Source organism: Hibiscus syriacus, unplaced genomic scaffold (assembly GCF_006381635.1).
Source record: "Hibiscus syriacus cultivar Baekdansim isolate YM2019G1 unplaced genomic scaffold, ASM638163v2 tig00003041_pilon, whole genome shotgun sequence".
In the NCBI taxonomy this organism is placed as follows: domain Eukaryota; kingdom Viridiplantae; phylum Streptophyta; class Magnoliopsida; order Malvales; family Malvaceae; genus Hibiscus; species Hibiscus syriacus.
This window is the reverse complement of record NW_024061960.1, coordinates 4,272,996-4,290,290: the sequence shown is the minus strand read 5'-3', so window position 1 is coordinate 4,290,290 and position 17,295 is coordinate 4,272,996. Positions and strand designations below refer to the sequence as shown.

Here is a 17,295-nt window from a genome sequence, read left to right as displayed (position 1 = left end):
AACAATGTTGGAGAATGATATATTTGACGGGGTATGAGGAGCATATGAACTATATCGTCCATGATTATCCGAGCATTTTGCTCATCAAATATGGGTACTAGGAAGAAAAACCAGTTCATAACTAGTTAGCTTGAACATTGAAAAGCGATTAAATCTTAGTGAAATAAGAAGTTTCATATTTTATAAATATTATAAAGGACCACGAAACATAGTGTTCCAAGGTTGAGTCGTGTTTTTTCTCCTGGGGAATTTCTTTTTGAAGTAACCTTAATGCAAGAAGACATAGATTTCCTCAAACATGGCTGATTGAATGAGCTTCCATGGTCATAGATATCCCATCAAAGTAGTAAATATAAAGTTACCTCTTCTGGTAAATCACACATGTTTACTCATTTAAGCCCATCCATGCACCATCTGCGTGCTACATGCATTCTCCGCCTTGGAAATCGATACAATCATTTAGTTCCATTAATGATTATACGGTTAATTAGTAACTCATTTTATTACATTTAATTGGAACTAATTAATACTTATAAATTTAATTTCAACCCATTAAATTAAAGGGTAAAGTACACAAATGGTCTCCCAATTATAAGATACTATTCTGTTGAGTCTCCTGACTATTAAAAGTTACAAAATAATCACCTGACTATAAGGTCGTCTAAGTTAGACATTAACATGTTGATTGAGATATGATAGTCGTTTGAGATTCTTGGATCAAATTTTATCATGTCTCAGTCAGTAGGTCAGGTTGTCATCTAGCTCAGGTTTTCGTCAAATTTTTAACGGAAAAGAACGAGTTTGGAACATATAAACAGTCAAATGACTATTTTGTAACTTTTAATAGTCGGGGACTTAACAAAACAACGCCCTATAGTTGGAGGATCATTTAGTCGTGAGACTCAACAAAGTAACACCCTATATTCGAGACCATTTGGGTACTTTAACCTAAATTCAATATATAATTTACTTTGATAAAAATGTAATAATTTATAGACGATTAATGATGTAATTCATTGGATTGCATCAAGTTCCCCTTCTCTATCAAAGGAAGGAACTTTTACAACTTATAGAGAGAGGAAATAGAAAAACAAAGAGAAAAGATGAAAGAAAGAGTGTTCCTTTTAAAGTTGCAGATTTTCGAATATCGTGTCGTGGTGTGTCTGATTCTCATGATTCAAAAGGTATTAATATTTGTGTAATTTCTTCTTCTTTTTTTTACGTTTTTTTTATTGTTTTATTCCTTTTTTCCATTTATAAATCGAGTTCTTCTATCTGCATTGTCGTTTTTCCGATCATTCATATAAATTGCGAAGACAAAAAAGGAATACCATTCTTTGTTAAAGAGAGACACATTGGTTTATCCAAGATCTCAAATTTCTCAAAAGAAACTATAATGGGTAAGGCCTTTTCCTTTTTTGAGCGACTGGGCTTTGTTAATCATGTTTATTTTCTCGACATTGAAGATTTTTCGAAGTTTTCAGAGCCAGAATCTTATGCTACGGTGCTTGTGCTTGATTTCCATTTTGTATGCTTCTGGTTTTTGATTGGCTGCTCTTATTACCCTTAATTTCTTTCATCGTTTGATTCTTGTTTTCTCTTTCTAGAGATGAACATGAGCTTTTCACATGACATGGGTGACGAATATGAGAAGTTCAATTGAAGAATGAATCCGCCCAGGTAAGCTAAGAAGGATCTTCCTTCCTTTTCACTTCCATTAAGGAGCAGTGATATTTACTTATATCTTTCTTATCAGGGTTGTGATCGATAATGATGCCTGCAAGAATGCAAGTGTGATTACTGATTAGTGTATGCTCTCTTTGAACCATCTCCTCTTGTTTTTATGATACGATTTGATACTTATTCCATTTTGTAATGCAGGTTAGATAGTGCCAATTAACATGTGATGAGGGTTTAATATTGTATATATTTATTGTTATTTACTCTTTATTTTTTTGATTGAATATTACCGATTTATCTTCATTTTGGATCAAAGCTTGAGTGGATTAATCAAACTAGGATTGACAATTAACATTTCATTTAAATATCTCATCACTTTCAATTCAAAGTGGGCAATTTGACTTGAATGTTGTTTTGATTTACCGTTCGGGAGAAGAATCAACTTGTAGCAAATTAAATTTCCTAGGAACAAACTTAGTGTTCGACTCTCATTGAAACACTATAACACCATAATCTGAGCATGAGGTTTTTCAACACTTAAAATAGCGTTGGTGTTAACATCGATAGCCGTTATTAATATAAACAAGAATTAAATTTCAATGATTGACTTTGGAAATTAATTCACACGAAAGAAGAGCAAGTTAAAAGGGTTGGACTTTATAGCCTATAACCGACAAGAATCCCGAAGTAAAATATATTTTCAGTGACCGAAACAAATTAAAGCGACTGTGGGTTATCTCTTGTCATAATTATTTTCAATTATCTACTTTTCTTATTTTTAATATTTTTTATTTATTTCAGTTTATTTAATTTATTTTGCTAAACCCCTTATTTTACTTCTACAGTTTTCTTGAATCAAAATCAATTCAAATTGGTATCGGAAATTTCTAAGTCCCTGCGAATCGATCATTTCTTCTCTATACTACTTTCTTAGTTTATTTATTTGAAAAAAAGGCTTTTTTATTTGACAACATGGAATCCTTCTTCAAGTTGTACAAGTCCTTACTGATCTTAATCTTATCATTAACAAAGCTTGTATATCTGCCGATGGCAATTGGTTCATGGATGGTAAGGTATCTCCTCTACTTATTTGTTGAATTGTTGAGTTGTTTACCATATGGATTCTCAGTTTTGCTTTTGGTTTTTTGCAATACCAGTGTTTAATTTTACCGATCAAGATGGAAACAAAATCACAAATGAAGGTACTATTCATTATATTACAAAGGTAATCAATTAAAATTTTAAATTGAACAAATGGATACTTTGTCCCTTTATTTTTTTTTTGGAACATTTTAATTCCTAATGTCTCAATTTTTTATCAAATAAATCCTTGTGGGATGAAAAACATTAGTTGACTAACAATCAATACATGTTGCTGACTTGTCATTTACACATGTGTGCAATTGTTAACGTGGCACGTACCATGTAGTCATTTAGAGTGGCGTGGTACATATCACGTCATCATTTTGGTGACGTGACATATACTATGTCATCACTTTGGATGTTGTAACACATACCCCGTCAGCAATTGATCATATATGAAAATACTATGTTAATAATATGTGTTAACAGTCAACTATCGGTTTCCATCCAATATGGGTTGTTTTGACCAAAAACGAAATGTTAGGATTAAAATACTCAGGAAAAAAAAGGAGCAAAATGACTTTTTATGCAAACGTCGGGAGTAAATTTGTCATTATGTAAATTGATTTCCCCCATTTTCCAGCTTTTTTTTTTGGCACATGCCTGTATGATCATTTTTGGGTTATGTCTTCAGTCTATGGGGCCAGAATCTTGCTTCACATCTGCAATGAGATCCACTGGGGTGAAGCAATCAATGGACCGCACTGAAATTGAGTTAACAGGAAGTGACAAGCCGGGATAGCAGTGTAGTGAATAGGGATGGCAACGGGCCGGGTATTGGTTTCCCGTTCTCGTTCTCGTTTAAAAAATCCGTACCCGTCCTCCTTTAAAAAATCACGGGGATTTAAACGGGGATCTCCATCGGGTAATCGGGAAAAAACGCGAGAAAACGGGTATCTCCGTTTAGCATAAACGGTTATTTAAACGGGTATCGGGCCGGGTATATATATTTAAATTAAATATATAAATATTATATATATTTTTTTAATTTAATTTAAATTTATTAATATTTATATATATATATATATAATAATTATTTTTAATATTTATCGGGCCGGGTATCGGGCCGGGTAATCGGGACGGAGATTATCAAACCCGCCCCCGTCCCCGTCCCCGTCCCCGTTTAACATAAACGGTTTTTTCCTGTCCCGTTTAATTCAGTTTTCGGTTTTCCCCGTCGGGTTCGGAATTTTTTGCCATTTGAATACTGAAGTATGGACGCATAACACCCGTGCCCGCAGCTGTGATGTGAGTGACCGATGAGGAAACGGGAACTGCAATTACTGACCTGGAAAGGCTATCTATGATAAATACACTTCTTTGCAATGCACTTAAAGGAAGAAACAAATCCAGTTTAGCCAAAACCAGTCTCTAATTCGATCACGCATACCGATAGAAGGCTTCACCAAATGAAGTTTGCTAATAAGGATTATGAACAAAGGGGTGATGATGTTTTGGAGGACAGGCGAAGGCCGAATGTTGATGTTGTTAATTGGTATGATAAGGACTATTCAGTGGTTACCATTTGGTGTAGAGATAGACCGAAACTTCTCTTCGATACAGTTTGCACCTCGACCGATATGGGGTATGTAGTATTTCATGCAAAAATAGATACAGAGGGGGCAGAGTCTTATCAGATAATCCCCTTTCTTCTTCTGTTACACAGTTGTTTCTCATGAAATCAGATGCAGAGAGACAGAGTGACTCAGTGTCTTGAAGCAGCAATTGAGAGAAGGGTATCTGGGGTAGATGCACTTCCATATTATATATATATATATATATATATACATACAGAATTTGGGAATATGTCCTTGGTTTTGTTTCAGACAATCACATTATTTCACGTAAAACATGCATTCCATAGCATCATATTTTTCTACTTGCATAGATTGTATAATACTGACACTAAAGTGTATCGTAAACATGAGTTCATAACCATTTTGATTGTATTATAAGTTGTCATAATCGGACTGCGTTTCTTCTGTCAGAAATATACTTGTTGCTGTTCTGTTGATGCTTTTGTTAATATTGAGAATTAACTTCTCTTTTCAGGGTTTGAAGCTAGAACTTTGCACAACAGACGAGTTGGATTGCTATCCGATGTCACAAGCATTTTCCGGGAGAATAGCCTCCCCGTCAGCCAAGCAGAAGTGACGACGAAAGATGGCAAAGTGGTTAACACATTCTATGTTCGTGATGCATCGGGGTATCCTGTCGATGCCAAGACCATAGAATTTATTCGGCAAGTAATCCAAGGATAGGAACATGAAATTAACATATTTTCTGTCTGGTGTAACAGTCGAAAGAGTAGGAACATGAAAGCGTGCTTTCGCTTCCACTTTAAAATAATCAAAAACCAACGTGTTCCATATTTCTTGTTTACAGAATTTCCTTTGATGTTTCTTTGTTACTTGCTAAAGAACAGCCACATGATGTTGAAAACCAAACCAATCCACCGAAAAGTAGAATTAAAAATCCATCGAATTTTTATAGTAAAAAAGGGGCTACATAAATTGTCAATTAGGAGTTGTATTTTGTTGAATTTTGGTGATGATAAAATTATACTTTTAGTCATTATAATTTAGGGTATTTATGAATTAGTCCTTAAGATTCAACTATAAATACCCTAGCTCATTGAGCTTCAAAACCATCCTAAAGCATTCTAGCTTTCTTCTAATACTAGAGAGAATTTAGAGAGTTTCTTGAGAGTTGTTTTCTTTTTTTTATCAAGAGAGAATTATTATTGTTTTCTCCTTGGTAGATCGAGAGAAGTTGTAATTCCTATTTTCTCATAGTGAAATTCTTCTACCATTGTCTGTGGTTTTTACCCTATATTATTTAGGGGTTTTCTACGTAAATTTTGTGTCTCTTTTATCTTCATTTTTATTTTCTCAAATTATCAGTTGTGATTTTACTCTATCCGATAGCCGTCTTCCGCAACAATTGGTATCAGAGCCAGATTTGAGTGTGTAATATCTGCTTATTGTCTTTGTGGTTGCCACCAAAAGGTAGATCATCCAACATAAAAAAGTAAGAAGGTATTACCCATTCTTTGAAGGTTCCAGAGAACTATTCACGATAATGAAATAATGAGAGCTATCCGTAAAAGAAGCTATGACAACGAAATTTGATATTGAAAAATTCAATGGGAGAAATTTCTCATTGTGGAAATTGAAGATGAAGGCCATCTTGAAGAAAGATGGTTGTCTAGCAGCTATCACTGAAAGGCCGATGGATTTCACAGATGACAACAAATGGATCGAAATGGACAGGAATGATATGGCAAACTTTCATCTAGCATTAGCAGATGAAGTATTGTCAAGCATCGAGGAGAAAAAAGACAGCTAAGGAGATATGAGATCATCTCACCAAACTGTACGAGGCCACATCGCTGCACAATAAAATTTTCCTTAAGAGAAAATTGTACACTCTCCGTATGCCAGAATCTACTTCAATGACGGAGCACTTAAATACACTGAACACTTTATTTTCTCAGCTTACATCTTTAAGCTGCAAAATAGGAGAACAAGAACGTGCTGAACTTCTACTTCAATGTCTACCGGATTCGTATGATCAACTCATCATCAACTTGACAAACAGTAATGTCACCAGTCTAGTCTTCGATGACGTTGCAGCTATTGTTCTACAAGAAGAAAATCGGCGCAAGAACAAAGAAGACAAACAAGTAAATCTGCAACAAGAAGAAGCGTTAACAATGATGACAACGATGAGAGGGAGATCAACAGAATGTGGCCAAAGCAGCAATCACAAACATGGTAGATCGAAGTCGAGAAGCAAGAAGAATTTAAAGTGCTACAACTGTGGAAAGAAGAGTCACTTGAAGAAGGATTGTTGGAGTCTAAATAAAAACTCCAATCCACAAGGCAATACCGCAAACACTTCAGATGATGGAGATGCTCTATGCTGTGAAACGTCAACCACCGTGGAAGGCAGAAAAAGATTTGCAGATATATGGCTCATTGATTCAGGAGCAATATATCACATGACCTCAAGAAGAGAATGGTTCCATCAGTATGAACCTGTCTCAGGAGGATCTGTGTATAGTTGCAATGATCATGCCTTAGAGATTATTGGCGTGGGAACCATCAAATTAAAGATGTATGATGGAACAATTAAAGTTGTTCGAGATGTGCGGCACGTGAAAGGCCTGAAGAAAAATTTATTATCCTACGGATTGTTGGATAATAATGCAAGCAAGATTGAAACACGAAAAAGAATCCTGAAGGTGTTCCGTGGAGCGCTTGTGGTGCTGAAAGGCGAAAAGATAGCTGCAAACTTTTACATGTTGAAGGGAGAGACTTATCTAGAAGCAGAAGCCTCTGTTGCCTCATGAAGTTCAAATTCTGCAATGCTATGGCATCAGAAACTTGGACACATGTCAGAACAAAGAATGAAAGTCCTTGTGGAGCAAAACCTACTTCCAGGCTTAACAAAGGTATCACTTACCTTGTGTGAGCATTGCATAATAAGTAAGCAGCACCAGTTGAAATTCAACACGTCAAATTCTAGAGGCAAAAGTGTTCTAGAATTGGTTCACTCTGACGTATGGCAAGCACCGGTTACATCCCTAGGCGGAACAAAATACTTTGTCTCATTTATTGATGACTACTCTAGGAGATGTTGGGTGTACCCTATTAAGAAGAAGTCAGATGTGTTTTCAACTTTCAAAAACTTCAAAGCGCGGGTGGAACTTGATTCTGGAAATAAGAGCAAGTGTTTCAGAACAGATAATGGAGGAGAATACACAAGCGAAGAATTTGATGACTTTTGCAGGAAGAAGGCATCAAAAGACAGTTCACAGTGGCAAACACTCCTCAACAAAATGAAGTGGCAGAGCGGATGAACAGAACCTTGTTAGAAAGAACAAGAGCAATGTTGAGGGATGCAGGCCTAGAAAAATCATTCTGGGCAGAAGCAGTCAATACCGCTTGTTATTTGGTGAATTGAGCTCCATCAACTGCAATAGAGCTGAAGACACCAATGGAGATGTGGACTGGTAAACCAGCTGATTATTCAAACCTCCATGTATTTGGAAGTATTGTGTACGTGATGTACAACTCCCAATAAATTTCAAAGTTGGATCCAAAATCCAGGAAATGCAAATTCTTGGGGTATGCTGATGGTGTAAAGGGGTATCGCTTGTGGGATCCCACTGCCCGCAAAGTGATCATCAGCAGGGATGTTATCTTTGTAGAGGATAAACTACAAAGAAAAAAAAGCGATTATAGCGCTGAAAAGTCAGAGAATACACAGATACATGTGGAAAAGGAGATTGAACAAGGAGATTCTTCTGAAGCAGAACCAACACATGATGAACAAGAACCAGAGAGTTCTGAAGCTCCAACAACTCGTCAATCAGATCGTGTGAGAAGACGTCCCAATTGGCACTCAGATTATGTTATAGAAGGTAATATTGCATATTGCCTTTTAACAGAGGACGGTAAGCCATCAACATACTAGGAGGCAATAAACAGCTCAGATACTTCACTATGGATGATGGCGATGCAAGAAGAAATTGAAGTCCTTCATAAAAATAATACATTGGACCTTGTGCCACTACCACAAGGAAGGAAACCAATTGGTAACAAATGGATCTTCAAAATCAAGCGAAATGGTGACGATCAAGTAGCGAGGTATCGTGCAAGACTAGTGGTAAAAGGATATGCTCAAAAAGAATGTATTGATTTCAATGAAATATTTTCTCCTGTGGTTCGACTAACAACAGTTCGAGTAGTCTTGGCAATGTGTGCTACATTGAATTTACATCTAGAGCAGCTAGATGTTAAAACAACTTTTGTTCATGGAAATCTTGAAGAAGAAATTTACATGCTCCAGCCTGAAGGTTTTGAAGAAAAAGAAAAGAAGAACTTGGTTTGCAGATTGAACAAATCTCTGTACGGTCTAAAGCAGGCGCCAAGGTGTTGGTATAAGAGATTTAATTCCTTCATTATATGTCTTGGATATAACAGACTTAATGCAGACCCTTGTGCTTATTTCAAAAAGTCTGGTGATAACGATTTTGTTATATTGTTGTTGTATGTGGATGACATGTTGGTTGCAGGACCCAGCAAAGATCATATTGACGAATTGAAGGCACAACTGGCTAGGGAATTTGAAATAAAGGACTTGGGATCAACAAACAAGATCCTAGGGATGCAAATTCACCGAGACAGAAGTAATAGGAAGATTTGACTTTCACAAAAGAATTACTTGAAGAAGATCTTGTCACGATTCAACATGCAATATTGTAAGCCAATTTCTATCCCTCTTCCTATTAACTTCAAATTATCCTCCAGTATGAGTCCTAGCAGTGAAGAAGAGAGGATAGAGATGTCTTGAGTACCGTATGCATCAGCAGTGGGAAGTTTAATGTTCGTTATGATATGCACAAGACCAGACATTGCACAAGCAGTGGGAGTGGTTAGTCGGTACATGGCGAATCCAGGCAAAGAGCATTGGAATACAGTAAAGAGGATCATGAGATACATCAAAGGGACCTAAAATGTTGCATTATGTTACGGAGGATCAAATTTACTAATCAATGGGTATGTAGATTCTGACTATGCAGAGGATTTGGATAAAAGCAAATCTACTACAGGATATGTGTTCAAAGTTGCTAGTGGAGCTGTAAGCTGGGTTTCAAAATTGCAGTCAGTTGTGGGTACATCCACAACAGAGGCAGAATATGTAGCAGCTACACAAGCCAGTAAAGAAGCAATTTGGTTGAAGATGCTATTGGAGGAGCTTGGGCACAATCAAGAGTATGTCTCTCTGTTTTGTGACAGTCAAAGCGCCTTGCATCTAGCAAGGAATCCAGCATTTCATTCAAGGACAAAGCATATACGAGTTCAATACCATTTCATTCGTGAAAAGGTGGAAGAAGGGAAGGGACGGTATATATGCAGAAGATCCATACCAAAGATAATATAGCAGATTTCATGACAAAGGCGATCAATGCTGATAAATTTTCTTGGTGTCGATCCTCTTGTGGCCTGACAGAAACGTAAGCAACATGAAGGTACAAGGTAGAAAGAATGGTGTGAAGATATGATTGTTCCAATCAAATCTTCAAGTGGGAGATTGTTAAAAACCAAACCAATCCACCGAAAGGTGGAATTAAAAATCCACCGAATTTTTGTAGTAAAAAAGGGGCTACATAAATTGTCAATTAGGAGTTGTCTTTTGTTGAATTTTGGTGATGATAAAATTACACTTTTAGTCATTATAATTTAGGGTATTTATAAATTAGTCCTTAAGATTCAACTATAAATACCCTAGCTCATTTAGCTTCAAAACCATCACAAATCATTCTAGCTTTCTTTCCAATACTAGAGAGAATTTAGAGAGTTTCTTGAGAGTTGTTTTCCCCTTTTTATCAAGAGAGAATTATCATTGTTTTCTCTTTGGTAGATTGAGAGAAGTTGTAATTCCTATTTTCTCATAGTGAAATTCTTCTACCGTTGTCCGTGGTTTTACCCTATATTATTTAGGACTTTTCCACGTAAATTTTGTGTCTCTTTTATCTTCATTTTTATTTTCTCAAATTATCAGTTGCTATTTTGCTCTATCCGATAGCCGTCTTCCGCAACACATGAATCTCTGGTCTTCTCTGACAGGAAACAGTCTGCAGGCTATGTGTGTGTGTGTACACACATATATATAAGGGAAAAGATTAAACAGACGTGCTTAGAACTGATGCACCATCCAGGCCATGCCCCCGACCAGTAGACAGTCAGATTATGCTAACATGGGAGTGCTGGGCACGGCTTTAAATAACTTAATGGTTTCGGGTTTCTGTTTTCCTTCCATACTATCTTCCTCTTTTTCAACAATTTTCTTCTATATTTATCACAATCCACAGCAATAGCATTCATTATATTCAATATTATGAAAATCGTAGTTCAAAAAATATTTTCTGCGAAAATATACACGGTTTGACAAAACAAAATCATTTTCAGTTGTTTTGAATTATGTATGATTGAATACCTATAAAATATACTTTTTAAAAAGATCTTTGAAAATCACATGTTCTCTCTATGCTCAAAACCACATCTTTAAAAGTCAAGAGTAAAAATCAGATTTGAGAGTTAGTTACGTATTTAAAAGAAGAAAGCTCACTTCTCTTTTTCTTGCTAAATTATGATTACAAATTTAACTTAATTTAAATCTCACACTTGAGTACAATTTCATATAATATAGTTGACTTTATTTAGAAGCAATAATATTCACTTTGACTCCATTTAAAAAGAAAACCATGCTCATAGACCACCCATTTATGCGTGTGGCCTCAATTTAAATGTCAAGTTCAGTGCCGTGAGTTCTAAGATGGTGAAGAAAACCATGGCTAGAAGTAGGGGTGTAAAAAGTTGACCCGATCTGAAAAACTGACCGAAACTGACTCGAGTCAAAACTGTTTTTAACCTGCGTTGTAGCGATCCGAAACCGACTCAAGTCGAAACTGGTGTTGACCTGAACTCGAGTTGGACTTAGAAATTGTGTGTTTGAACCCGACCTGATAATGACCTGAACCTGAATTAAACCGAAAATATGATACCCGAACCCGACCTGCATCTGATTGATATGAACCCGAACCCGAGATTGACCTGGTAAATAACTGGTATTACCCGACCTGTAAATGATCTGACTTGTTATTGATCTGATCTGATATTTACATGACTTATATATCACCATTGATGAAAAATAAGATTTTAATAAAATTGTGAGATTTTGAGTTTATAATAAATCATACTAATTAATATGATTAATTTTTAAATGTTATAATAAAATATGAATTATGAATCATACATATATGTATGTACACACATCAATATATTTTAATAGATGTTTTAGTTTAAAAAATTGTTCGTTGACATGTACCACATTTATAAAATTTTAAAATTTATTTAAATTAAAAAGCTTAAAATTTTAATACATGCATCATACATACATATATACATACATAATATATGCATATAACATATGTATCATACACACATCAATATATTTTTATAATATTTTTAAATTTAAATATCTATTAAAATATTAAACTTTTAATCTTATTTACACTATAGTCTATGTAATGCATGCATCATACATACATACATGCATACATATCATAAAATCATACATATATACATATTAATTATTTACACTATAATCTAATTAGTTTAATAAAAATCGCTAGTCTTATCAAAAAGTGAAGATATCCAAAATTATAATAATGGTTTACAACGATCATTGTAAATTAAATACACAATTTAAACATTTTTTAATAACATTGAAACTAATCACTTTAGATCATATAAGAATCATACATAGAAAAGGTTAAGAACTCAACCAAAATACTCGAACAAAAAATAAATACGAATAAATCAGACTGAATCAATAAATGAATTACAAAAAAAATTAATTAAATTATTAAAAACCCATCAAAAATCGTAAAATAAAGCCGAACATCCTATAGTCCAATTTCCAAGTTTATATGTATTGAATAACAAGTATGAATATTATATTTGATGAAAGGAACCCAAGGCATGCGAGAGGCATGGCTGAATGTGTCACTGTTCAACCTTTATATTTACAAACCTTATATAATAATTGAACATGTTGGTATGTGTAGCTACGTGGACCAAGGGTTGTGGAGTACAGTTAATAATGCATGAAGGTCCATAAATTGCTATTTACAGTCGCATTCAAGAACCAATAAAAAATAATTTATTAGTTAATCCAGAATCCAAGAGTTAAGCATCTAGTAATCCTAACCCGCAACATTATTAAATATTCTATAGCATTTTCCCTATATTTCTATGCACGGTATCTTTATTGTAAAATGCAATCATACTTTTGGAATTTCAAAGTCTAATAATGTTTGTTGGCTTTAAATTTGTGAACAAATCATTTTACTTTATAATTTTCTTTATAATTTTTTTACATTTTATTGAATCAAATTAATTAATAAAAAGAGTATAAAAATTTAAATTTTGATCCGTCACGATTATTAAAAAATTGTTCTTTGACATGTACCACATTTATAAAATTTTAAAATTTATTTAAAATAAAAAGCTTAAAATTTTAAACATGCATCATACATACATATATACATACATAATATATGCATATAACATATGTATCATATACACACATCAAAATATTTTTATAATATTTTTAAATTAAAATATCTATTAAAATATTAAATTTTTAATCTTATTTACACGATAGTTTATGTAATGCATGCATCATGCATACATGCATACATGCATACATGCATACATGCATACATGCATACATGCATACATGCATACATGCATACATGCATACATGCATACATGCATACATACATGCATACATACATAAAATCAAATTATAACTTCATTATTTACCGATCTATTTTTTTATGTATGATACACATACATTAATACACTCATTATGCATATATACATATATGCATGTAATACATATATTAGGGTTTATGTTTAGGGTTTAGTATTTATGGTTAGAGTTTATGATTTAGGGTTTAGGGTTAGGGTTTCTATAAACTATATACTTTATTACTTTATATAGTTTATGCATAGTGTTTTATAAACTATATAAGTAATTTACTTTATATAGTTTATATATATATAGGTTATATATATATATTTTTTATATATACTATACATGATTTATACTACATATTATATGAAATTATTTAATAAAATTAATAAAATTATTTAAATGTAAATTATATAGAGCATGATTAATTATGTGTTAAATAATTAGTATGTCACATTGCATATTATATGGTTCATAAATAGTAGTACATGTCATATTAATTTTATTTGCATAATTAGTATTTATTTTGCATGTTAGGGTTTAGGGTTAAGGATTAAAGGTTTAGGGTTCACAATTTAAGGTTTTTATAAATTATATACTTTATTACTTTATATAGTTTATGCATAGTGTTTTATATATATATATATATATATATATATATATATATATATATATATATATATATATATATATATATATATATATAATATAGATTACTTATATTAGTTATACATAATATATATATATATATATATATATATATATATATATATATATATATAGATTACTTATATTAGTTATACATACATATATATATACTATTTAAAGTTTATATATAAACTTATATTATACATATATAATCTACAATTAAACCATGACTAAAATAAAAGAAATATAAAATCAAATACAAGTACAAAAATGATGATTGCTGGAGGAGCATGAGTCTAATTAACCTAAAATATCTTTCCAAATAAAATCTCAATTCTCAATTTCCCTCCAAAATTTTCTATTCCCTCTAAATTTCCCAATTTCCCTCTAAATTTTCTAATAAAATAAAATAAAATTCACACAAAAAATCTTTATTTTAAAAAGTTTTCTCCCACCACTCACTTTGAATAATATATATATATATATATATATATTAATATAAATTATAGTTTATAAACTATATACTTTTTATAGTTTATACATATATATTTTACATATATATAGTTTACATATATAGTTTATATCTATAGTTCATATCTATAGTTCATATAAACATAATTTATATATATAATTTATAATAATTATATAGTTTGTATATATAGTTTATATATAAACTTATATTATATATATATTATATTTTTTCAATTTTTTAAATGAATACAATTTACTATATTTTTCATTATTTCTCATATTGCATTTATTTCAATTTAATCCTTTTTTTTTAATTTATATCAATTTTAAGTCTTTCACTTTTATATGTATTCAATTTAGTCCTTAAAATTATATTTGCATCTTCATTTGGCCCATTGTTAGTTGTTATTTATATTTTTATAACTGACCCATAACTTTTTAAATGTGTTTAATTTAGTCCTTTTTATATTAATTTAAACCTCACATTTTAAATTTATTTCAATTTAGTCCCTTACCTATATGTGTTGTTTAATTTATATTTTAAAATTTTATTCGTAATTTTACATTTCTTAAATTTCGTCCTTAAATTTATATTTTTTACAAAATTGATCCATGGATATTTATTTTTCTCTTAATTTACTCGAAATCATATACAATTACAACTTGCAATTCAACAATCACGAAAGATGACAAAATAATTAATCCAAAAATAAAAACGACCGATATGAACTCAATTCGTATCCGATAAACATCCGACATGAATTTTATCTTTCAATGATGTGACCCAATCTGAACGAGATCCGACTGAAGTCCATCCGAACCTGAATTAACCTGGTCTTTATCTGCTTCAGACCTGAACTGTTTTGACCTGAACTGACATCGATCCGAACTGAAAATGACCTGACCTGAACCCGATCTGGATCTGGTGTCAAATCAACCTGAGTTGACCTATACCTGATTTTACCCGACCTGCCAAGATTCGACTGAAATCTGTCCGATTACCTGATTTTACAACCTTAGCTAGAAGGTATTGGACTAGAAGATGATAAGGTTAAAAGAATGAAAGAAAGAAAAGGCAATGGGAAATTACTAATTAAATGAATCTATTGAAGTATCATGTGCATATGTGGATCTTGTCACTGAAATGTATGCATTGATATTCCTTCCTCACATGGCAGATATGCATATGCAAGTTCTTAATTATCAGGAACCCCATCTCTCCACATGTACACCATTTCATGCTTTCAGATCACACAGTATGGATGCATACTGAAACAAGCAAGCAAGACATCTGCTATGTAAAAACTTTATAATATATATTTTGTCTGCTTAAGATCCATTAAGGAAAGATCTGATGAACAAGAGCAGATAGAGAGATAATGGAAGAATCTGGTTCTGAGTTCCCAGGGTTCCAAATTGGTGTTCACCAAGATGAACGGGTATTTAGAAGGCCACTCAGCAGGCTTCAAAGGCGCGCCCCTCGTCCGTTGCAGATTAAGCCTAATGCCGATCTCAAGGCTTTGTCGTCGTCGTCATCATCATCAGCAACAACATCTTCAACTTCATTTGGTTCATTCTATCAAAGTAAAGATCCCATCCCTCTACTATCGCCTCTCGTTTTGCCTTGTTTGCTTGAATCATCTTATCTACATCAAGAAGGAAATACTGCAAAATAAATCTCAACTCTGTGAAATGTAAACGGTTTTCTTGTTAGAAATCAATACCATGTAACGATTGATCTTATTTTTCTCTGTTGTTCACATTCGAATGTGTTTTTTTCCTGATATTCTTCTGTTTAAAACCGATGCATGCAGCAGCGTTTGAAGAAACATTACATTTCATTGATTTCAATGGCTATGCACCGAACAGGAAACAACTTAGTTTGTTTCATTGAAAATAGATTTGAAAATCATTTCTTGAAATTATTTTACCAACTTTCTAAATCTGAACCAGATCAAATAATGAGTAAAGAATATAAAATTTAAATCAAATTTAAATATAGTAATACTATTTCCGACATACCCATTCTTAATAAACCCCATGTTAAGTGATAACCCTTTAGAAAAGCTGCCATGATTTTGCATTAGATATTTTAAGTAAAACCTATGGCTTGCAAGTACTTGGTGAAGATACTAATTTTTTACCCATTTTATTTATTTATTTATTATAATAATAATAATAATTATTATTATTATTATTATATATATATCATTATTATTATTAAAAAATAATTACAGGCCCAATGAAAACTAGACCGGCCCAGTTACAAACTACCAGTTGGCCCAAACCAGATGGAAACCCTAAAACATTTAGGGTTTCAGCTAGGGTTTTCTAACCCTAGCCCCGTGCTCCAGCCGCCTCAATCTCAGCCGTTGGATCTCTCAGATCCAACGGCCCACACTCATCCAGCACAAACCCTAGGGTGATGATACCTTAGGGCCACGCGGCCGCCGCAGCTACTCCCACCATCTCCACCGCTGACACGTCTCGTCGAAAGCTTCCAGAAGAGCCACTCCAGTCGCACACATGTCGCCCCAACGGTGAGTCACCACTGGAAGTCCGGTGACTCACCAGACTCCACTCTTTCACCCGGTCCGATAGCCACACCGGTGATGGCTATAAAGCCATTGACAACCTGCAAAGAAAAAAAAACGGAGAGAAGGCAACCACGGCAACCAATAGAGAGAGAAAAAGAAAAAAAACAAGAAAAAAATGAGCAAACCAGTAACCACAAACACCAAAATAAGCAAGGAGAAGATGGAGAGATACTTACTGAAGAAGCTGCAACATCACCGGAGCCTTCATACGTCATCGGAAACCTTCGAAAACCGAAGGTATTTTCGTAGATTTGCTCCGATCGGGAATGTTTTAAGGGAAAAGGTCATCGGAACCATCAATAGGATGGTCCGATCTATATTTAGGTGTAAAATTTTTTTTCCGACCACCGGATGCGGTGGCCGGCGAACGGCTGCCGGCCAGTGCTTCTCTCTGTTTTAGAGAGAAGCGAGAGAGTTTTTAAAA

The 17,295-nt window shown here is 33.3% G+C and overlaps 1 protein-coding gene and 1 pseudogene across 1 annotated transcript; both read left to right on the top strand.

Moving 5' to 3' along the window:
• The first annotated feature begins 2,651 nt into the window (after positions 1-2,651).
• On the top strand, positions 2,652-5,084 carry LOC120168115 (annotated as a pseudogene).
• A 10,569-nt stretch (positions 5,085-15,653) lies between these two features.
• On the top strand, positions 15,654-15,950 carry LOC120168106. Its single transcript, XM_039176935.1, has one exon. It carries the CDS (start codon positions 15,654-15,656, stop codon positions 15,948-15,950), a length of 297 nt encoding a protein of 98 aa, XP_039032866.1.
• The last annotated feature ends 1,345 nt before the right edge of the window (positions 15,951-17,295 follow it).